Below are 24972 nucleotides of genomic sequence, written 5' to 3' on the forward strand. Positions count from 1 at the left end.
AACTTCCTGTGCCTCCTTCTAGCTTACACAGTGTGGTTGGAACAACTGGTGGAGCTGGGTGATCCTCCAGTCAGGGTTCTCATATGTGTCCCCTTGGCTGAATCTATAGTCCTGCTAGCTTTTTGGCCCACCAGATTTCAACAGACATTGGGTAGAGGCTAGGATACAGCAGCAGTCTGGGGATTCCCAAGTCTATGGTTCAAGATCTGGAACGTCACATCTTTTATTTCCCTCTGTGCTTAACAGTGAGTAAAGTTATAAAGGACTTATAGCATGGTCTATGACTTCTTTCAGAAGGTAGAATCCAGTACATGCAGCAGCTAGGGTATGGCCTTGTGTTTTTTTAAATATTTTGCATTTTGGAAAAATAAATCTAAGTACTGAGTGTGAAAGAGGGGTGAGTAGAAATATGATTCTTGATCCTCTTCTGTCAAGACGTGGTTCTTTAGGGAAAATGAAGCTTGCTACTGGTTTAAAGTTCCAATGGGAAATCTATTTTGGGTTGATATACAGGTATTAAACCCTCCAGACTATATTTATTTGCACATTTATTCAGTAAGTTAAGTAAGATGGTAGCTGAGATGCAATGAATTGTCAACCTGCTGGCAGCAACATTAATAATAGAGGAGTGTGCTTTATTCTACTGTTTTCATTCACATCTGCTTCACAAACATTATCAAGATAATCACTTTCCTCCAGCAGCTGCTTTGCTTTAGCTCACAAAAATAATTCAAGGGTAATGCACCTTGTCTAAGTTAATTCCAAATACATGTCTCAAACAAAACAAAATGTGCATGGTGCATATTTTGACCAACTGCACTACATCAAAGATACAAAGCGACTGGAATAAAGTTGGGCAAAAATCATCATTTGCTCAATAACATTTCTGAACAGCAGTAGCTTGAGTTTGCTATTTTCTTTATATATGAATAAATATCAAACTACAAACTAAATTGTAGCTTGTTAAGTCCTCAAACATCTTGTATGATAAGAGGCAAAGAATATTATGTGAAATTGATATATCTTATGAAAGTATTGCCCATTAAAGGAGGAGTCATAGTACGGTGGTATGATCATAGTCCAAGAAGCTTACTTCTCAGGTACCTGTAGTTCTTCAAGGAGACTGTCTGTATGGAGCCATACTTCTGAGATGACTCATTCCCCAATGAGTAAATTTGGGCCTCTCTGATTATCGGTGTCTGTTGGGGCTCTACACATGCTCCCTAGTGCATCCAAACATCTGGACCAAGAATACTTACAAGCACACACACTCAAATGCCCCTCAGTTCCTTTCCTGAAAATAGACACAAGCAGAAGTTTCTTAAGAGTGAAAAGAGGGTAGGACATGTGGAGTTATCTGATAAGCCACCCTAGGCAGAACTACTCATTTATTGTAACAAACAATTTATTTTTTCTTCATTGTTGCTAAATTGTATAATCAATTACTTGACTACACTTTGGTATTCCTTATATGATTGTTTTACAAGTTACACATCACTAAAATCCAACCAATCAGTTTGTCTCTGTTCCCTATCTTGTTGCTCTATTCCTTCCTTATCTTTGTCTTAGATACTAGCATTGCAGGTACTGGTCTGTGAAGGCACTTCCCTAAGCTTATCTGGTAAGACATAGAATGAATGTATTTTGATTTTGACAAGTTTCCTATCTGCTAATGCCAAATGCTTAAATGTAAGGAATCATGGGACACTTGGCCTCTACTGGCCTATACCATAATCCTCTTCACTTATGCTATCTTACTGTTACAATATTTGTGCTTACCGTTTTTGGTGCTTAATGCAATGTATATGATGTGGTTAATGCATATTAATTAATGAGATTATATATACTAACCAGCAAATATTAGTCAACATCATGAATAATCTGCAAAAAGGCCACAATTTTTCCAAGATTTGTCCACTCTAACAGTATAAATGTAGAAGACCTTTAGGTAGCCATCTGTTTCACGATGAGACTCCATTTTTATTAGATTTTACTTATGTTCCCTATATTTTTCGTATTATTTAGCTGGTGTGATTGTCAGTAATATTGGCAGCTCCTGTATGATGTGTTGCTCTGATAGAAATCTAATGCTTCAAAATACTAGCATGATTTCACTCCACTGAGGAAACAATCGATTTGATTGCAGAATTATTAGCATATTTTTTTCAACAACATGCAGTTTTCTTGGGAGAACATATGTTGGGATGACACTAACACATATCAAAACAAATATATTGGCATGTAGAACAGAATGAAGTCTTCTTCCTTCCAGCATGACAAAGATCACGCTGGCTACCATTTGTCTGTTGCTGGCAGGTGTCCCATATGATATCTGGTGGCTAAAATTTAGTTTAATCTAATTTGGATTATAAAAGGTAAAGATTATTTTTAGGACTGCCCATGTTTGGAAACATACCTAGCCAAGCAAATTTGACCAGTAAAACCTAGCCCAGTTATGAGTAAGATTTAATTAGAATGCCAGTCAAGAAACAAGAATAATAAAGAATGACTAGTCAGAAATGTTGACCACCTTGTTAAGTTCTATAGGTACCAGAAACAACCCTGCTACTCCCTGAAAGAAAGCCATCTATATGTAACATATGCAGATTTGCAGGGTTAGTCACTCTTGAGGATATGCCATAGAACAGACTTTTTGAAGTCTGTCCTCAGGTTACTCCCACAATCTCGGATCGTCTTAGAATTTTGAGTTTCTTAGACAAAAGCATCACTGGGAACCTACCTGTATACCAGAAATAGCAATTTCTGCTACTGCTTGACTCAAAACTTGCATGTATGGAAGCAGTGAATTACCTAGCAGCATGGACACTAGAAAAATCACCTGTCTGTTGGGTGCTTTTGACTTCTGTGATGCAAGAAAAATTGGATTTTTGCTGTCTGAGTTTAGTGTGTAAAGAATCATAGCTGGTTTGACACTTTGGCATAGAAACAATGTAGGAACCAAGGAAAAAAACAGAAGAAAAAGCTTACAAAAGAATATTGGCTCATGAGGAACATACTGTATTATTTATCTGAACCATTGATTTTAAAAAAGAATGATTCACTATGGTTGATCAAAACCACTTCCTTTTTTATAGACTGGCATGAACTTTAAATAAGCAGATCTGGTATACTAACTGCATTCTCAGCCAGATCGCTATTTCAAATATTGTACTAAAATAAAATAGTCTTAATTAGCATAATACCCCAGGGACATTGAGTGAATTTTGGTACGTGTGATACTGGTGTTTGTTTAATTATATTGCTTTAAGTGCTATCCCCTGCTCTTGCTCTCACTGAAATGGCAAAAACTACCATTGGTTACAAAAGGATTATAGGCGGGGCTGCTAGTGCAGCCCGTCAAGGTTGCCTGCCACTTCTCATTATTAGACCCTGTTTTCAATTGCTTTTAACTGACATTTTCCATTCCAGGTGTCCGCCTCAGGCTGATGTTTTTTTAAAAAATTTCAGCCAAAGCAGTGGCTGTTTCTGAGAATGACACTAGGGAACAGTATGTTGTTTTGCCCATTTTAAAGAATTTGGACAACCTTTTCTTTGAAAAGCTGTAGTGCCCCCACACTTTGGAACAGAGACTTGAAATTTGGCTTGGCAGTGGCCTTTGTGTCAGATATGTACTTTTTGCTGTTCCCATTAAAATCTGCTCAAATTTGTCCCAGTTATAATCCGTTTAATCCAAACTCTAAGACATCTGAGCGTAACAGCTAAAATTTTTGAAGATTCTATCCTCCCTGAGCATGCTCCAGTCTCTCCCAGCTCTTAATGTTGACCAGACTGTATGCATGCACCATCACCCCAGAGTGACTGAGCAAGTTCCATTCATCACAGCTCCTGCAAGTGACTGGACTGTGCATGCAGCATCGCTATGAATGACTTCGTATGCTCCAGCCCATGACATTTCAGATAATGACTTTCTCTGTAATGGCTGCTCCGAGCCAGGGTAGGGCTGGGCAGTGGAACTGAGAGCAGGGACCTGTCTCTTCTGTGCTCTCAATGCTTCCCGCCCCCATCTAAACAAAACAGAGGAGGAAGCCATCTGATTCAAATGCAGAAAAGTAGGGAGAGGAACAGATTGGGATGGAGGATGGGAGGAGAGAAACTGTGACTGAGAGTTGGAGGGGGATGATTGAACAATGAAACTGGGAGTTGGGGGAAGAGCAGGCTGGGGCTGGTTGGTTGGCAGGGGTTGGACTAGACGCTGTGGCCTGGTGGGAGGGGGAACGACTGCCACTGGCACTAACCAAGTAACTGATAGCCGTAGGAGGTTGTCCTACTCTGCTAGCTCAAATGACAGAGGTCTGTGTGATGGATCTAAAGGATCCAACCCTGCTGATGAACCATGGGGGTGTTGATATGACGCCACAGATGGAATTTCTGGTTTTTTTTCTAGTTTGCTTTTGAAAAAAAACAAACTAAGAAATGACTCACAAAACATGATATTAAAAGAACGTTACCAGCCAGTTACAAAGTCAAGCACTCAAAAGTTAGAAAATGGCAGAATTAAAGTTGCTTGTGCATCTGTTAAATTACCATGCCCATAGTTGTTCTAATTATAACCATATAATACAATAGTAAACCTAATCTTTTCTCTTACTTAATCATTTATAAAACTATAGTTAACATAGAAAGAGAAGAACAGATTTATATGGAATGACCATCAATGGGCAGAACACATAAGCCCCATAAACCTTACACGTTTGGAGCACCAAACATGCACATCAGAAAATATATCATACCAACACACTCTTTGGAGATAACTCATGGGGAAATTAATTTTCAAACCTGGCAGCCTATGTTAGAGAGTGCATTATAGATTTGGAAACCTGAAACAGGTGTTTGGGCACATATATTCCATGTTGAGTGCCAAAAGGCAGAACTGGATGCCCTCACTGTAGTTTCACCTAAGCTTGAAAACTGGGCCAGCAGTCAAAAAAACAGAGGAAATGTATATTTTTCCTCTAATGCTGAGTTATTGTTTATTAACTACTTCTGTAGGAGTGGCCTGGTAGCTACAGTTTAATAAAAAACAAACAAAAAGGGCTACAATGAAAATTGCAGAAATTTGATATGAAGCTAGTCCTCACTGAGAACTAGCACCTTTATCTAGTATGCAGGAATATAGACAATGTAAGGATAATTGCACCAGGATTAAGACTATCTAAAGTATAAACACCTATTGGAGGTTTCTGAGATCCATTTCACACTGGCATAACACTATTGACTAAAATGGAATCAGTCCTAATTTACAGCACTATAACTGTAAACAAGCCCATAATATTTTTCCTCCCGTATTGGTTGTTTTCACTTTTATTCCTTCTCCCATCTTCTGTTTTCCATCTCTTCTACTATTCTTGTCATTGTTGTTATTGCTATGTATTTTACTGAAGGGTTTTTATTACCTTGTAGTTAATGTAAGTCCTCTAAGAAAGCCAATAAAATGCCAGCACTAATTAACTAAATTGAAAAAATTACAAGTGATTGGGCAACTTTATTTCTGAGCATGCTCCGTGGTCTTCAGCTAAGATTTTAGCAGAACCTTCCCCACGTGTGATATTACTGAGCATCCTACTGGCCTCGCGTCACCAGGGGGCTAGAGTTTTGCAGTTTGTAGGAGGGAGGTTTTAAGTGTCTCAAAATACTGCATTGTCATTGGGAGCAAAATAATACATTCATTTGGGGAACTGAAAATGAGAAGTACAGGAACACCAATTAAACAACTTCAAGCCTAAATCATAACAACAGAAGAGTAATTCCCCTCTTGCCTTTCTAGCCTTTCAAATAATCTCTGGGCGAGCGTTGCTAGAAAGAAAAACAGCAAAATCAATAAATAATGTTAAGAAAACACAAAACTACAAAACCAAATTAAGTTAGACAAATACACAGCACCCATATCCTCCCCCTGCCCAATGCCAGGGTACATGGGCTGTGCATAGCAGTGCAGTGCAAAGGGAAGTGTGTGTTAGACAAGATAATGCAGCAGCATGCCCACATTTTCAGCCCTTGAGCTGTATTTGTCTCAGTAGCTGCTACACACCCCTGCAGTGATGATTTGGGGAGTCTGTCTGGACAGCCTATGAATGCTAATTGGTGCTATGAAGTTGTCATGAAACGGCTGTATTTTTAAATACCTCTGTGTGCACATGGCTTGTATCCTTGCTGACAAGGGATGTGTCATGGCCTCCCAGACCAGGTACAATGGGGGTCTTTAGAACTCAACTCTTGTAAATTCAGGTGGCAGTACCTTAGGACAACAGGGTATCTCAAGCCTAGAAGAACCATTTCCTCCTACCTCTCAGCAGGAGGCTGGTGATGGGGAAAGACTGGAAAATCCCTAAATGCAAAACAAAGACACTACGGTATTGATGCTAGCTGTTAAAAACCACAGAGGCTGGATGAGTCAGGGAAGACTCAAAGCCATACAAGAAGTTATGGGCAGAGGAGGGGAAAAGACAAGCATGGTTTCACAGCAACAGAGACACTGGTTTAGCTGAAGCATTAACTAAGGTCAGAGAAAACAAGCTGACCTAGAGAGAGAGAGGCTCCATGGTTCAAATCATGCCAAGGACTCCAGTAGAAGGATCCTGGATACCCCCAGGGGACTCTGACCCCAGCCCTAAGAGTGCTCTACAGTGATGAGGAAACAGAAGCAGGGGAAAATGTGTGCAAGGTTTATTATTTTGTCTCGATCTCTTAACTGGTTACCTAATGAAGTGCAATAGTGTATGAGAATCCTGCACAAATTTGTGTGTGTGTTACACTTATCATGTGCCCTTGAAGAATTACCCTCTGGCTGCATGGCTGGAGTTCTGGGAGTGTATTTAAGCTATCTGGGAGTCAGCACTCGTTCCAGTGGCTAGGAAACTGGATCATAGGGTTGCAGCTCTCAGAAGGGGATACTAGACAGAGGATCTGCACCCCAAGAGGCTGCCTAGAGACCCCAAGTGAGGGGCAGTACCTGGATTCTGTTCAGATTCAGTGTTTACAACAGTCTGGTGAGTGCCCAAGGTGGGGCATTCAATGAGATCTGTGACTCTTGGGTTTTGGCAAGTGGCTCTGTTTGGTTGTGTAGCCACTGGTCATGCTCTTGCACCAACCCTAATCTCTGTGTGCATGGTGCTGCCCATGGAGCAGTGCATCCTACTGTGCAGGCAGTTTAGCTCCATGTGTGAACTCTGCAGATGCACCACCACGTGCAGCAGATTGTGTGCCTGCAGTGTGGGGAGCAGAATTAAGTCTTAGGGTTTAATTTGATAGTCACAAAAACCCAAGAGTCTTAAACATTTCTTGCTATGGCCCAGTAGACAGATCCGCTTAAAACCTCTGTACCATTCAAACCTCAGAAAGCTGCAGATCCTGGCCCTATGGCAGGCTGAGAGGTTGGCCTGTAGAAGAAACCTCATAAACACTGGGTTTATGTTGCAGAGTTGGCTTGAAGGCTCAGATTTCATAGATGTAAGCAGAGTCAGGATGAGCTCTATCATGACATCTGGTGGTGAATTATGGGGAGCATGGAAAGGAATTTTAGGTATTTGCATTGGCACACCCACCCCACCTAGCATAGCCCACAGCAGCCTGGGATGGTTATTCTGATAGCTCTGGGATCCCCAATTTCTTCATTATGGGGGCAGGAGGAATAAAATGTTGTCACCCTGATTATGTGAATGAGGATCTATGAGACTGCTTTATGACAGAGATGTCTCAATATCAATTAAGTAGCACTTGCTAGACAAGGGACATGGGTGCCAAAACCCACTGAAATGAGAGAGATTGGGGACTGGTGTGTGTACCTGATGCTTTGGGCACCTTTTGAGGGCCTGGAACACCAATTGCACATCTTCCTCTCTCCACTGTTGAAGAGTAGAGCTAATTTTGATTCCATTAGGAGTCCATCTAGAGGCTGCTGAGCTGAATTCATGTTGGGCCAATGGTGAACCAGCACTGGGGCTCCCCCACTACAAGTTGAAATCATTAAGAGCTGAAATCACTAAAAGAGCTAAAACTTCTGCCTCTTTGAGAATTCTCCTGGGAGTTCTGACTGCACTGAGGTGACCCCAAACCACCACCAGCACAATGTGTCTGAGAAGGAGGGGGAAGGAGATTCTGGTGCCTTTCCAAATGCAACAGGGCAATAGAAAAAGTAACACCCTCTCTCTCACACCCACAGTGGCAGCAACATTAGTGGGTCTCCTGCCCACCCCTCCAGTTGCAAACTGGTAATTCTAGTGGGACTGGTGGGATAAAATGGCATTTTCCTTCCATGCAGCATAGAGTAATTTGTTTCCTTGCTTACTTGTGTTGTATTGCTGTAGTGGGAAGGACAACAACTGATAAAATGAGAAAGAAAGAGAAACTCCATAAGTGATTTCTCCCTTTATTTATGTTGACATCCTCTAGCAAAATATAAAAATAGATTTCAGTGTCTGACAGTTTTGTTGCTTCTTAATCTCAAGCTGGCACTTAGGAGTTCACTTCACTCGCATCGCTGTTGTGCTGTACCTTACTAGCGAGAGATCATGTAAAGGACAGAATCCACTGGGCAGGGCAAATCTAAGGTAAAGAAAGTCAAACTCAAAAGCAATCCACAGTTTATTTATCTTGGAGGAGACACAGAGACCTAATCCTGCTGTCCCTTTAACTTCAGTGTCAGGAGAACTCATGTGAATGAAGAGAAGTACAACTAGGGACAAAGATCTCTCCCCACCCCCAGCCCAGCAAAGAAGAGTACTTAATAGTACAGTTATAACTGAAAATAAAAGTCACTGGTTTCCACTATAGTTTTCCCAGATAATATCCCATTTGCATGAGAAATGGGTAGTGAATCCCCTTACATGGGACTATTGGTAAGAATTTGCAGGAGTAGACTCTAATATTGGGCTACTTGAAATAAATGTTGGCAGGATGAGCAAGGTATCAGTCCTCAGGGATCAGCTCTGGAAAACAAACAAAAAGCATTACTTGGTTTAATTTCCCAACCTCTCTTCACCCTCCCGCCCACCTTACCCCAAGCATTGGCATTCCTCTGCCCATATTCACTTGCTCTCTCAGTTGTGGGGCTAGTGGTTTGAGCTGGTTGTGAATTTTTCTAGGACACAGGAGTTAATTGGAAAATGCTGATTTGTCAAATCCAAAATCTTCTGTGAAAACATGTCAGGTTTGTTGAACTTTCCACAAACCCTAGGCAGGTTTCTACCTATTTCCTGCCCGCTTTCCTGGAGGGTTCCGGGGACTCTGAGCCTGCACCCCACACCCTGTCCAGGCCTGGGGACCCCAGGCTTCCAGGCTCCCTACTGAAGATCTGGGCTTGCGCAGGGGCTCTCAGCATTTTCAAGTTTTCTGATGTGGAGCTGGGAACCTGGAAGCCCGGGAATGCCAGCCTAAGATGGAATGGGCTTTCAGAGTCCTCAACAGCCCCACCATGCAGAATGCTCTGGGGCCAGGCACCCCATCATTTCCAAACTTTGGGGGCAGCTGGCTCCCCAGGCTACAGGAGTCTGGCAGCTCAGAGTCAGGTGGTTTAGGAGTTTGGAAGTCCTGGATTCTCCAGTGCCAGGGCAGTCTTCATGCCACGGTTCCCCTGGAGCTGCAGACCCCAGGATCTACAGCATCTGCTGAGTATCACTGATTCTGTTTCACTGCTGCTATTCAGTGATGAGTAACCCTGAAGCTGACGACTATCATGTCAGTTTCACCCAGCTGCTGCAGGGAAAGGAAGGGAGCATACTTTGTTTCAAAACCACAATGTTTTGTTGTTTCCTAAATGAAATTTTTCAAACTGTCTGGTTTGCAAGAAATTTCAAAATTTCACAAAAATTGGACATTCAGAGTTTTGAGCTGCTCTTTTAGAGGGATCACTAACCTTTCTGGTGGATTCCTGTCTCAGAAAAAAGCACCATGATTCTCCCAGCTTTTGCATAACAGTATCCTCACTCTCATAGATTCATTGAAAAAATAATAAACCCCTCCAAAACCTCTAAGCCTGCCTGGAGGTGTCAGGCAATGAAGAAAGAGAGAGAGAACACATATTTTATAACTCATGGAGGTGTTCAAATACTATGATGATGAAGATCATGTAAATATCCCTCATTTAATTGCATTGGTATGTCTGCCTTACTCTTATTTTTTATTGCATGCTGCTGTAGGGAGTATCTTAAACAGTTTCTTTAATATAACAGGTGCAATTCAATTATTGCCATGCTTGGTTAAACTTTTGATGTTCCCTAGGGATTGCACAGGAAATGACTTTGATGGATCACAGTTCCACTTGAAACAGAACTAGGAAAGATTAGTGTGTCTCCGGCACAGAGATTCCACACACCTAATTTTTTTTGTTCTGATGAGATAATTTTTCTAATTAACCTTAATAACATTTCTCAGATATACAGGCCTATTCACACATAGATAGAAATGTATTTTGAGAAGGAATGTTTTTTGTTCTCCTTTGAAAGTCTTGGATGCTGAATGTTAACACCTTGCTGACTGTTATATACATTTTTGGGATCAAAAACTGAAATTCTTTAACCCAGCATCGTAGATCTGTATGGCATGCAGGAGCATATGACATACATTAATAGTTATCCAACCTGTTGGATACACATTCATTGAGAAAAGAAAGAGGTAAGTTGTGTTTAAAAAATAATTATAATAATTATTCTCCTTAAAGACTTGTACGTACTTCAGAACTGAAATGTCTGATGAAACCATCATTTATGAGGGAATATTTTATAGCATGCATGACTAGGGTAAAGGTGCAATATTTTATACTTTGCCCAATGCTCAGAAATTAACGTAAACAAACTGTGCATTTGTCAGTGAAAACCATTCTAAAGATTAAAGCCCAGATTTTAAAAGACATTTAGGTGTTGCTCAGCATTGCAACGGACTGATTTAGGAGCCTAAATCTCATTGTCAAAGGGGATTTTAGACACTTAAGCATCTAAACACCATTGACTCTCAATGTGATTTTGGCTCCTAAATGTCTAAATCCCTTTTGAAAATGAGATTTAGGCTCCTAAATCAGTTAGGCCTCAATGCTGAATGCGGTAATGCCTAAATACCTTTTTAAAACCTGGGATTAAAGCAAAATGTAAGATACTGCAAAAGGTTAGTATTAAGTGTTAGAGGTGCTTAGCATTGGGCAAAACACGAAGTCCTTATCTCAGAGGCTTTGTACTCTAGATGATAGACTCAGAAGGCAGGATTTTCACAAAAGCATAAAACACATTGACTTTTAATGGGACTTATGCTCCTATATCTCTTAGGTGTTCTTGCAAATTCCATTCAGAGAAGCCAAAATGCATTAGGAAATCCAGAGGAAGGTTTGATTTCAGATCCTTTTTGGGGCCAAGATTATTTTAATGTTGGCCTGGAGGTGACAATTGACTGAAATGAATTACTCTAGACAGGTCACATGGAAGAAGTCAATCTTTAGCAGGATTCTGTAAAGTGCTGAGCATTCCTCTGGGGTGCTGAGTGTATTCTGCTCCCACTGACCTCACTGGGAATAGAGTATTCAGTACCTTGCAGGATCAAGCCATATGTACCTAGTAGACTAGGATTGGGAAAGTATCATTTCAGGCCAAATTCTACGAGCCTTACTCACGTGCAGTAGTATCTTACTCACCAAGTTGTCCTGTTGATTTCAGTGGGGCTATTTATACAGTTAGATACTTCTCAACATTCTGGCCCTCTGTTCCGGCTAGTGGAAAATTTTCTGCTAAAACTCTCCCCCTGCTGCCCCCATGGAAAACTGGGGGTTTGACTCAATGAAAATGTTTGTTTGTGGAAGGTGCCTGCTTGCCTCAAAATTCTGTGGATATTTGTTTGTTTGTTTATTTGTTTTTAAAACCCCCAAACTAGAAATTTAGCAGTTTTAGAGCATATTTTTCAGTTGCCAAGCCTCCTCTCCATAAATAAATAAAATAAAATAAGTGGGTTTCAATGAAGAAAAAAATGTTAATTCTTTTCAAAATTTTCCCTGGGGGAAAAATAATCCATTTTCTGACCAGCTCTGCCTTCCATAGATAGGGGACAGCATGGAAGAAAATGCACAAAGAGGAATGGCAGAGTGGACCCACAATAGCTGCCAAAGCTGACTCACTGTGAATGCAGATTGGTTCATGACAATTGGTTCATGACTGTGTCAGTTCACATTTCTGAACACCGGACTACAGCTCTTACCAGTTTACATGTGTCTAAAAGATTTCTAAAATTTTTAATATCGTTCTCTGTCTCCCAGAAATCTTCTGCAACAGAAGCAGAACAAATTCAGAAACTCTAATAACACAATCAGCTACCATTTTTTGCTGAATTCTGATTTTTAGCTTAATAAAAAGAAATATAAAAGACAATTTTTCTGGACAAACTTTACAAAAGGTAAGGGAGAGGTGCTGTGTGTTTGCCTTTTGCAAATTAAAAAGAAATCAGTCCTGGGGAATTAGCATAACTGCTTTTGACCTCCTCACGGAAAACCTATTCCAACTCCCACTGAAGTCAGTGGAAGACAGGCTAATATCTAACCAGCTGTCGAGTTACATGTGACTTTACAAACCATCTACCTTTTGTACCAGCAAAGCTGTACATTTGTGGATGATGTCTGGTCAATAATCACTTTGTGGGTAGCCTTTGTTTACCTGTGGCGAGACATAATGCCCTGGTAACAATGTACTGTCGCTTTCTGAAAATGAGCCACAGTATCACACAATAAAACATGTTAAATTCCTGTTTCAATGATACAGTAGAGATAAAAGAGGAGACTACGTCTTCCTTTAAGGATCCACTATAACACTGACCTAGCAATGCCTTTCATTGCAGTGTGACCAGAAGATTGCCATTTCAGTTTATTCACCTGAGCCACAGATAAATTCTTCAAGATGATTCAGGGAATCAAAGGCAAAATCTCAGGCTCAGAGGTATGTACATTTCTCACACTCACAGGAGGATGCTGACTTGAGAATGCATTACATTCCTCCTTTTTTTAAAATTCTGCAGCATATTGTTCTTCTGCGCTAGAGCCTTTGCCATACCTTTGAAAGAACACTGTTAGAGAGAGAACAGATGGAAATAATAACTACTTATAGAGAACATTGCAACAAATACACAATGCATATAAGGTCTGATCCAAAGTCAGTAGAAAAGCTAGTTATCATACTTACACCGCTTCCATCAGGGCTGCCCAGAGGATTCAGGGAACCAGAGGCAGCGGTGGCAGGGTGCCTCCGCTGCCAAATTGCCGCCAAAGACCCGGCACTTCGGCAGTGGGTCCCGGGGCGGAAGGACCCCCTGCCGCGGGTCTTCGGGGCACTTCAGCAGCGGGACCTGGCGTGGAAAGACCCCTGCCGCCGAAGACCTGAAAGAAGGAGGCTCCAAGGAGGCTGGCTTCAAAGTATTATTAAGGAAATGTGTATTGTACTAAAATTGATGGGTTTTGTGAGAGTTCATTATATAAAATCTCACCCATTTCTCCCTCCAATAAAATTCATGCTCATTGATCAATATGATTTCAAAGGACAAACACTGACCAAGAAGCTTTGCTGACTATGAAGAACATTATCTGATTAATAGTCAATGACTATCCAAAAGCAGAGAACTCCCAACTCCTAACCTTCCAGAACATCACATACAAACTTCTCCTTGCCTCAAGGCCTTGCACGGTCTGCTTCCTATTTACCTCTCTTGTTTCATCTTTCTGCTCCACTTGTTGCACCTTTGCTCCACCCAATCCACAAACCTAACTGCCTGCATTGTCTTTCTTGCACTGTAACCTACATACCCTCTCCCATACATTCCACTATGCTTGGAACATCATGCTAGCCTTTCCTCCTTCACGACCATGTTGTTCTTCTAAAAGACACAGTAGCAAATCACTCAGTCTTACGCTCCCATGGCACAAATGAAGAAAAAAGAAGCCTGTTCCCTGCTGAGTATACCCCTGGCATGGAGGAGTCCCCAGCAGGAAAGAGAGCCAGCATACTTGACTACTATCACTGCTCCCCCACCACAGACCCTGTTGTACAGTTCATGTTGTGGGGGTGAAGAATTTGCCTCAAATGATACCTGTAATTTGTTATAAAATTCTCTTTGTTAAAAATAATTGTGCACTGCAATTTAGGGATTGAATTGTGACTCTGTCTCCATGTGTTTCAGCCTGTGCAGCTGTGATAATCACATCTGAAGATCTCATTCTGTTAGTGGTATCAATACTTTGTTTAGGCACTCAGGGTATGGCTACACTTGAAACTTCAAAGTGCTACCGCAAGTGTGGTCGCAGCGCCAGTGCTGGGAGAGAGCTCTCCTAGCGCTGCGCATACTCCACATCCTCTAGGGGTGTAGCTGTTTACACTGAGGCTTTACAGCGCTGTATCTTGCAGCGCTCAGGGGGGTGTTTTTTTCACATCCCTGAGTGCGAAAGTTGCAGCGCTGTAAAGCACCAGTGTAGCCATGGCCTAAGTGGCAGGTCTTACCTGGTGGGTTTCACTCCTAAACAAGGAAGAAAACAGTGTATAGTTTCTTTGATAAGTGAGCCTGCAGCTGATAAAGTGTTACCACAGTTCAGGAGAGTGATTGTTCCTGAAGCAGGAGAAGAGAACATTGGGACTGAAAAGAATGAATATTTTAAGCAACATAGAGGAAGAAAAATTAGATTTTTGTGTTAAAGGCTTGGCTGATTTTTATTGTAAAGAACTGAAAACAGGAATAATGAATAGAGCATACATCAGGCATCTATCTATCTGTCTAACTATTTGTCTGTGTATTGAATATATATTCTAATGTATACATCAGTGTAATTTTCTGGGCATCATATACTTTACACAAGGCATAACAGATATTAGTTTAAAGTTAGTGTATTATATAAAATGCTTATGATATTTGCATGCACTGTATAAAAATAGTATGAAAGCTTTAGCCATAGAGAGTGAAATGGTAAGAAGGATAAGAGAAAGAGAGAGTTGAAGAAATTAAAAGAACATCTAAAAAGATGAACCTTCTGATAGGATTTAAACTTTCTATGGGATTCACAGAGCTTAATCAAGAAAAGAAGCTTATTCTATCAATGTGGTGCACAATAACAGAAAAGGCAGAAGGATGTTGTAGAAAACAATTTTTTCAGTTATAAAATAAATATCAAGAGAAATCAAGAGACTCCTCCCATGTCTGATGACCATCTGCATGGGTTTTCCAACAGAAACCTTACCAGGAACTTGAAACACATAATAGAAATTCACTCACCTGGTAGGAAAAAAAATAATACTCTTTGAGACATTCCAGTGCAACGAAATCTGTGCTGTCAATATTTTTATTTAGTATATAGATTCCTTTGTCTGCCTGTTTCTGTGGCTCATCTTGCAAAGCACTTCTTCTCTACTAGCCTCCAGAGTGTCAAAATCTGTTGAAAATGTGCTTATCTTGTTCACATATGATATCCATTTCTGCAGCACATACCTATTTTCAAACGCTGTTACCATAAGGCTCTATTGAAGTGTGGGCTTGTTTTACTCTGAACGACCAAACTCTGGTAACCTCCAAATATCATTAGCTGAAGCCCACTTGAATATCACCCTGAGCTGCACTAAGCTCCTCAGGTTGTACTTAGGGCCAGATCCTCAGCTGATGTAGATTGGCATCTCTCCAGTATAGTTCAGTGATTTGAATGGAGCCATGCTGATTTACACCTGTAGATGATTTAGCCCCTAGTCTCCAAATCACACAGCACAATGAGGAGGTCCTCACTGGCCTGGAAAGGGCTGACTGGCTTGTCAGTCTGCTCTCTGGGGTCATCTGCCCTGGGGGATAGTTAGGAAAATTCTGGCTAGTTTTAGAGGAGCCATGCTCCAACTAGTCTGGAAAGCCAGATGGCATTCCATTCTCTGTGCTCTGTGGTTGCAAAACTGGACCGCAGACAGTTCAGACAATTGACTAACTCAGTGATTGACCATGACCCCAACAAGCTGAAAGTTTGAGGTGCCAGCCAACCACATAACTGGGGAAATAATATAAAGAGGCAGAAATGTTTATTTTAATTTTCTTTGCATGTGTTAGGTTTTATGAATTCCGTTACATGTTTTTGAATAGGCTGAGGGCAGTTCTGTCTCTGTGTTGCAGCTAGCTGAGATTGTGAATCAATAATGCAATAATAACAATGAATAGATACATTATAAATGAAAATGCTAATTTAAAAGGCTGGCGGTAGAGCTGACGTATGTACTCAGTTTCAGTCTAGTTATCCTTATGGGCTATTTCTGTGTTAACCGACATATCCGATATGTTGCAACTATTGGATCACTGACTGCTGACACTGTATGCATGTCAAAAATCAGGCAACCATTAAACTTTTATGGCTGCTTACACTTCACAATTGTCAGCACTTTTTAGAACTCTGTCTTTTTGGAGAACAAAGGTCTAAACTTCTAGCCAAACTCCTTCAACTTCCAAAGCCAAAATGAGAGTCCAATTTTTTATTATCATTTAGGAAGCTTAAAATGTGGTGTCAATAATATTTCCTGCAAGTGATACAAGGTGGGTGAGGTAATATCTTTTGCTGGATCAACTTCTGTGGTGAGAGAGACCCATTTTTGAGCTTTCATAGAGCTCTTGTTCAGGCCCACAAGGTTAGTTTATATGATTCTGCATTTCTGATTATACATAATTCACAACCATATAAATGTGAGATCACCAAATTTGAGTGAAACATAACATTTAATCTGAAGTTAGTGATATCCATCTGTTACCATTCCTAAGGATTTTTTGCAGGGGTGAAAGTAACTTAAAGGACTTACTGGTACGCTGGAGTCCTGAGCAGGCAGCAAGGTCTCAGCCGGAAGGAGCATGGCCTTAACTGGAAGAGGTGGAGCCGTTAGAGCCCCAGGCCTTTTAAATCGAGATTTAAAGGGCCCAGGGCTCCAGTTGCGTTAGTGGCTCCGGGCCCTTTAAATCGCCACTGGAGCCCCGGGAGTTCCAGCCACCTCCACTACCCAGGGGCTCCAGCAGCAGGGCTCTGGCAGCAATTTAAAGGGCCTGAGGCTCCAGCCACTGCTGGGAGCCCCGGGTCCTTTAAATTGCTGCCTGGGGAAGCCGGTCTGGTACTTTCTTTCACCTATGATTTTTGGATGTAATTGTCATTTGCGTCATATATGTATCAATGTGAGCATGCTCAACATTTCGGCTTACTAAACTTGCACCCAATTTTGAATGTACAGTCATTGTGCCTACAAAAAGTGGAATACATTCTTTGTGTTATGCACATCCAATAGTTCAATGTTACTCTGAAAGGGCACATCCTGACTGCACATTGTGTATTCTTGCTGCCATAAATAAATGCGTAAGCAAAATTGTGAAGGCCAATTTAGAGACCAAGTGGATATAGATATAGATATAGATAATATATCTAGATATAGACATAGATATATATAGTGTTGCTAAAGGACAGTTGTAACTTGTCTCTTTTAAAAATTACCATAAAGTACGAAGGTCCCAAAGAGAAAATAAATGACAAAGTTTTAGAAAGGAAGTGTATACTTTAAAGTGCTTTTAATTCTAATAAAAGCTTCCTAAAATTTTTAAAGCAGATGGAGTACACCTATGCTAGCAAATATTACCTCAATGCTGGCATTTCAGACCTTGGGGGCCAGATTATTAGAAAAATCTCTTTTGCTGAATCTCATATAAATCACTGTAATATGCCAAAATTGATTTGGCATGAAATCATCACTGGAATCATCAGAATACTAATAACATTTAAAGACCTGGGTGTCTAAATAAAAGGACCTGAAAAACAACAAAATAAAATTTCTCTGCTTTTCAGTGGTGCAAAGAATCTGCAGCTCCCATTGAAGAGGCTGATATTCTGTAAAGGATTCAGCTTGGAGCTCAAACCTTTGCTTAGAGGCCTCACACAGACTAACAGGTCACTGCCACAGCTAGACTCATCACTGCATCTTTCATGTGCGTTCCCTTCTTATAGAACCATAATGCTTGTCTGGCCTATGACCCCTCCACCACACCTCAGTCCTACAGCCATTTAAGGAAACTTTCAAGACAGGCATGATCTAGTGGGCCAAGCACAGCATTTGGAGCTAAGCACTCCTAATCTCTTATCCCAGTTTTGACATGGAATCCCTTTCTGTCCTGGGAGAAAACCACCTCCCAGTTTCTGTTTTCTCATCTGTAAAATGGGAATGGCTCTCGCTGTTTAGCACATGCACTGGAAGGATTAATTATATTCAGATAGTGTGTGTGAAGCACTTGGATATTATGCAAAAGGACAATTCCCCCAACTTTTCCTTTAAGAAGTTACATGCCACACCATTTTGTAAATATGTGAGTGTGAAAATCAGGATTTTGAACTGGTTTTTAAGGCAAAGAGATTTACATGATGTTTCTGTAATTAGAAACTTGGGGCCAGAGTCTCAGCTTCTCCAGCTTCAGTGAAGTGCATTGAGTTGAACGGAGCTACACCAATTTATACCAGCTGAGGATGTGGGGCTTGACTTTTTAGGTAGGAATGGTTTGAAAATGTTGGGAAAAGTATAGCAGTGAAGGGAATCTACAGCCAAACCACAACCCAAGGGACCTAAAAATGTCTGAAATGATTAATGAAATTGGAAGCCGCTCAGAAAAAAAAAAAGAAACTATGAGTTTTTGGAGCAAAGGAATTAATTGAGAGAGGGATTCTCTTTATACTTACTTTAGTAGGTCAAATGGTTTATCCACTAAGATGTCTCTAAAGCTGCAAACACAAAGAATCAACCCAAAAGACATCACTTGAATGGCGGGGTGTACCAATGAATCAAGGCACTGTTCTACCAAACTGTAGGTGGACAGTGAGTTAACAGAATCCAGAGCAGACTATGTATCAATAATACCATTAACCAGAGAGTAAGGCAAGTAACATTTATGACAAGCAATCAGCTGAGTGTAATATGTAGCCTTTATTAGTGCACAAATACAGCTCAGGATGAGAGAGTAGAAATTCTGACAGATTTTATTGGATGGCCAGTTTGGATTTCTGCCTCCTTCACTCAGGCATGCGGTATTTGTACCTTTACTATATAGCTCTACCAAAAACCCAGAAGAATGAAGTCAAACGCATAACAATGTATTCCCCTTTTTGGTGGTACAAACTGAACTAAGAGACAGACTGTGTGAAAGTTAAAATAGGGACATGGTGGTTTAGTAAAGGCCTGATCAGAAGTCAATAGATGTCTTTCCACTGACTTGCATAAAGTCCTATATAAGAAACTTCAATGAAGGAATGATTAATGGAAATCAGATTATATAAAGGGGAAAAGACAACAGCTCTAGTTCAGGTCAGTGGAAGAAATAGAATTAACTGGAGCCGAGATCCAAAAAAATTTTCAATTGAAAAACCTCAGATCCTGCGCAATGAAAATAAAGTGTTAGGTGTTTCTAGCCCATGGCTGTTTGAAGATATTGACTATAGAGAAGTTTACATCTAGGACATAGAGGAGTATTAAGACTCTTGCTTCACCTGACTACAAAGGAATAGTGGCAAATGATGCAGTTTCCCTGTCTACAGCATGCAGACTGATGGTAAATAAGCCTTTGGAAACAGAAGGAAAGGGGAAGTAATGGCAGAATGTGTCATATTTGGAAAGTAAGTTGTGAAAACAACAGTTGTTTTGCCCATATTTTTCAGTACCTATAGTTCCAAAACCAATAAAGGGAGCATTGTGTCACAATGCTGTATTATGTTGTATTTATTATTTTTTTCCAAACTGAAGTGCTTTGTGTGTGAGATTAAAAAGCTGCAAGTCTCAGGCCATCTGGCCAACCAAATGGATTCAGTGTACAGGATCATTGCCAGATGTATGCCAGTTGTAAGTTTAATTTTTGAACATGTAAAATGCTTGGGGCTCTGTCTGTCTGTTATTCAGAGAAACTATGTTCCTGTTTTCCAGATGACTCTAGATATAATTTCAATCTAGTCATCTGGCCTTCTCTCCTTCACATGGTTTTAGGGCATATTCTTTGTCTCTCACCAGCAAAAACCGTTGAGAGAGGCTTTTGCATATATTTGACATGTGCCTGTGTATTTGATCACCGTTGTCTAACTTTACACAATGGCAGGAAACAGTAGTTACATTCATTAAGAAATTTCATTGAAATTGCTAAATTGAGAGAGAAATCTCATGGAATGCTCTATATTAATGTGCACTTATACTTAAGTGCATCAACATTTATAATCAACTTGAAGGGTAAATATGTCAACAGTATTGTCTAGTTTGAAAGATGTTAATAGTGAAATTTAATTGATTTCATTTAGACTGAAAGTGGAAGTAATGAAAGATGTACTGAATTTAAATTTTGCAAATTATAAGGAAGATAAATGGTGCTTTTTTATTTTTGCAACTAAATTTACATAATGGGTCTGATACATTTGGGATATATATAGGCATTACAGAGCTCAACTGTGTATCCCCTGAAAGAGTGAATGGCAGAGGGCATTGGAAATGGATAGTACAGACTTCACTTCAAAGTTATCAGTTGAAATTCAAACTAGATCAGGATGCGTGGTGAATTTCCTGTAAAGAAAAACGGGAAGCAAAAGCAATTCAAAAAGGGTATTATATGACCAGCATGATGGGCAAAGAAAATCTCTTCAGAAGACTTTTTTGTATCATAGATTTATCAAACTCTGAGTTCCAGCTCTAGGAAGGAATCGCTGAAAGTTGTTACAATCTGCAATATGAGCTTTTGTGTCAGGGGCTCTGCCATCTATATTTCCCTGCACTGAGCAGTCTGTTGGCAATCAGGAATCTGACTGGTGGCCTATGTGAAATGATGTGCTGAACTCATTCTAGTTCCTAATAGACAGGTGTTCACATCACCATCATCAGTGTCCTTGTTGCCAGTTTCAAGATATGGACACTGAATTACCATTCTACACCTATTTGGGGGCCCTGTGAATGATAGATGAAACTATTCTGAAGTGATGTAAACTCACATTCTTCAGGGCATAAGCCAACCTCTAACTAATGGAGGTTGGAATGAAACTATTTCTAAGGAGAGGTTATTCCATAACCATCCGCAACAAGATGTATTGCACTTTCCTCTGAAGCATCTGGTACTGACCACTGTCAGACACAGGATGCTGGACCTGCTGGACCTGTTGGACCACTGTTCAGATCTGTTATGGCAATTCCTGTGTTCCCATTAGACTTTATAAAACTTAACTATATGCAGGCTAAACATGGGCTCAAATGTTTGGTATGTCAAAATAACAACAACAATTGCTAACATTTAAAGGACACTGTCAAGAGTAAAAGACTCTGATGACAGGGTAGCTGGTCCCAATCTAGTCAATTAAAGGGGGCTGGCCTCCTAAAAAGAGTGGCCAGAGGGCAGAAAATGGGAAGGTATACGAGACCTCTGACTGGGGAAATGCATGGGGTTTCAATTGTCCATTGCTAAAACCAAAGGATTGATCTTTACTAAAAGGAAGGTTATGAAGAAATCCAGATTGCATCTATATGGAAAACAAATAGATATAGTTAAAGGGTTTAAGTTCTTTGGGGTAATATTTGATACTAAATTACTTTGAAAAAATTATACAAACTATGGCTACGTCTTCACTACCTGCCGTATCGGCGGGTAGCAATCGATTGCTTGGGGATCGATATATCGCGTCTCATCTAGACGCGATATAGCAATCCCCAAATGCTCTTATATCGATTCCGGAACTCCACCAACCCCAACAGAGTTGCAGAATCAACAGGGGGAGCCACGGACATCGATCCCGCCCTGTGAGGACGGTGAGTAATTCGATCTTAGATACTTTGACTTCAGCTACGTTATTCACGTAGCTGAAGTTGCGTATCTAAGATCGATTTTCCCCCGTAGTGTAGACCAGCCCTTAGTTAAGGATAAATGTGCAGGAATGATTAACCTGCTTAGAAGTCTTGCTAGGACTAATTGGGGGGCAGATAAGAAAACAGTGCTGATAGTACACAGAGCCTTAATCAGACCAGTTATTGACTCTGGCTGCCAAGTTTTTGAGTCAACATCAAAATCAGAACATGAAAAATTAGATTTAATACAAGCCCAGCCACTATGAATTTTGTGCGGTGCATTTATTACAATGTCTATATGCACTACACATAGCTTCTGGTGAAATGCCAGTTATAGTACGAATGAGACTGCTAGACTTAACTTTCTTGGCCAAAGCTAATGGCAACTGCAATGACAAAAGGACCAACCAAATATATGAGGACTGTTGGGAATTTGGTAGGCAAACTATAGCACATGATGTTAGAATGCCACATGCTGCTCAAGGTAAAGTGTGGAAGCAGAAATTGAAAGACAATGAAAAGCTGAATGAAGTTAAAATTCTTAGTAATGGGAAAATTTCATACGGATGGAAAGTCGCTTGCCCAAACATGGATTTAGATTAATTTTTTAGAAATTTAAGGGTAAAAGAGACAGTAATAATTAAAAATTAAGTGTACCACCATATAGTGAAAACTGGAGTTGGTTTGGTGAAATATATACAGATGGGGTCCAAAAAAACCCCCCAAAACCAAGAAGAGTACGGACAGAATATTGCATACCAAAATTGGGAATTAGTACATCTAAAAGAATATCTGATTGTGTAGCTCTCATGACAGCTGAACGAGTAGCAATAACGCTAGCATTAAATTGGATCTGGGATGTATGTCCAGAAGCAGCAGTCATTTTTTCAGATCATCTGAGGCCTTATGGTGATCAGAGGGGTGTCTCAGTATGTAGAAGTGATTTAATCAATAACGTTATATTTCTAATGACAGAGTTAGTACAGCTGGGGATATGTGTAGCATTAGCTGGGATCCTAGTGCATATTGGGATAACGGGGAACAAAATGGCTGAGCAAGCAGCTAAAAGTGCTATAAGAAATGGAAGGATTGATACAGAAATACCCTTGAGTAAACAGGAATTCAAAAGCCTAGTACAGAAAAATCTAAAAGAGGAATGGCAAAAAAATGTGGATTAATGAAAAAAGAGGAGGAAGATTTTTTTGAATTGTGCTCTAGAATTGAGAATAACGACATCCTTCAGGGCCTGGAAAGGACTGACAAAGTGCTTTTGTTTAGCGTAATAACTGGCCATTGTGGCATAAACAAAAAAAAAATCTGTTTGAATAAATGGACACAAAGATGGAAGAAACAATTGATCACCTTTTATGGGTATGTAAGGGCTTTGATAAAGGAAGGGGGAAGCTCTCTAAGGAATTCATGTGTCTTATGGTAACAAAAATCACATTATCTTATTTAGTAAAAACATCAGGGATATGGAATATTATTTTTAAAAAAGGGTTATATTATCTGAAAGACACAGGACAGAGCGAGAGAACATAAACTGCTAAGTATTAAGGAATTATAGCTGGTGGTGGCTATAAACTACTCAGTCAAGTCTGCTTCACTATAAAAAAAGAAAAAAAGAAATGGGGAGGTGGAAGGGAGCGATTGGGACGGGAAACCATTATGGAATGAAGTAACTCTTGTGGTGCGTCCCTGGAGCCAGGGGCCAGAGGCTCAACAAAGGGAAGGGAGCAGAGCTGACTAGAACTGGGAAGCTTCCAGGAGCAAGAGTTCCAGAGTGCCTGGGAGGGGTGGCCCTGAAGCCCTGCCCTATGACAGACCCAAATACAACCCTGTCCTGTAAAAATTTCAGTCTTCCCCTGAAGCCTGAGAGAAAGGAGTGAGTTAAAAGACTTTTCTGTTGCTTTACTTGCCTGTGTTAAGAGAATAAACCTTCTTAAAGTAGATTGAGGTGGCATTGGGTGTTTGGAAGGTGGGGAGAAGCCCTGCCCTATGATAGACCCAAATACGACCCTGTCCTGTAAAATGTCAGTCTTCCCTTAAGAACGCATCCTTAATAACAAAGACTATCAGCCTTCCAAAACAAGCCCTGATTCTAATCCTACGTTGCACTGAATTTAGTTCAATCACTCCAGACTTACACCAGTGTTAGAGCAGAATCGGATGCAGTGTTTTTATGTTACACAACATGAACAAAATCATTCTGAATCTCACCATGTACACAAAGTCATCCAGGACTTTGCAAAATGTTTGTAATGAAACATGAAACTCAGCTGGTTGATGACAAACTCATAGTACAGCCTTAGTTTGTCAAAAGGATTGCTGAGCTTTTAAGAACACCTATGCTCTGTTTCAAATGAATTAAGGCTATTTTATAACTTCTCCCTGCAGTCATGTGAAATTCACAGGTTCTTACTGTTTTGACATGAAGCCAGGTGATAGTCAATGGTTTCAGCTGGTTTTTACCTTGAGTTTTTGGGTTTCTCTGAACCTGAAACTCTAGTGCAAACTCAGGAAGTTCAAAACCAAATCAAAAGGTCATACAAACCTCTCTGAACTAAAACTCCTGAATTGTTAACAGTCGTACTCAGGCCCAGAAATAAAGAGGATTTTTTTTAGGGTGGGTTTTTTGGTAATTTTTTTGTTTGTTTTGGGAGAGGGAGAGGGAGAGAGTGTGCAGGTGGCTAGGCAGTGAATATTAGTTTAGAGAATGTGCAACATTGTTCAAAAGAAAAGAGAAATTAAGAGAGGCAAATAAAAGCAAGCAGCAGTGCTGTCTAAAGCAGCATTGAACATAGAAATGAATGGCAGGTGGTAGACAGGATAAGACCAAGATGAGACCCACAGCTAACAAAAACAGACTATAGTTAGCTTACAAAGGCCAGGAGTAAGAACATTGCACTTCCATGTCCTTCTCGTCTCCTCATGGTGATTATAGAATTTGCAACTCACACAAAATTAATACATAGTTTCCTTCCTGGGCCACATGTGGAGGAGGCCTATTTGTCTATCAGCCCTCTAATGACTTTGCTTTTAAGTGTGGCAGCCTACCTGGAACACTCACTATGGCAGGGCCGGTGCAACCTTTTAGGCGACCTAGGCGGTCGCCTAGGGCCCTGGCATTTGGGGGGTGCCATTTTCTTCAGCA

At 40.5% G+C, this 24972-nt stretch overlaps 1 protein-coding gene across 1 annotated transcript in view; it reads right to left on the bottom strand.

Moving 5' to 3' along the window:
- Nucleotides 1-8386: 8386 nt before the first annotated feature.
- The window catches only part of HNMT (histamine N-methyltransferase), a 75444-nt gene continuing 58858 nt past the window's right edge, over nt 8387-24972 (bottom strand). Inside the window, exon 8 of the mRNA XM_075070250.1 lies at nt 8387-8945. Within this exon, the coding sequence (XP_074926351.1) occupies nt 8926-8945 (20 nt within the window). The 3' untranslated portion in view covers nt 8387-8925. The remainder of the gene's footprint in view (nt 8946-24972) is intronic.

Source organism: Chelonoidis abingdonii, chromosome 10 (genome assembly GCF_003597395.2).
Source record: "Chelonoidis abingdonii isolate Lonesome George chromosome 10, CheloAbing_2.0, whole genome shotgun sequence".
Classification (NCBI taxonomy): Eukaryota; Metazoa; Chordata; order Testudines; family Testudinidae; genus Chelonoidis; species Chelonoidis abingdonii.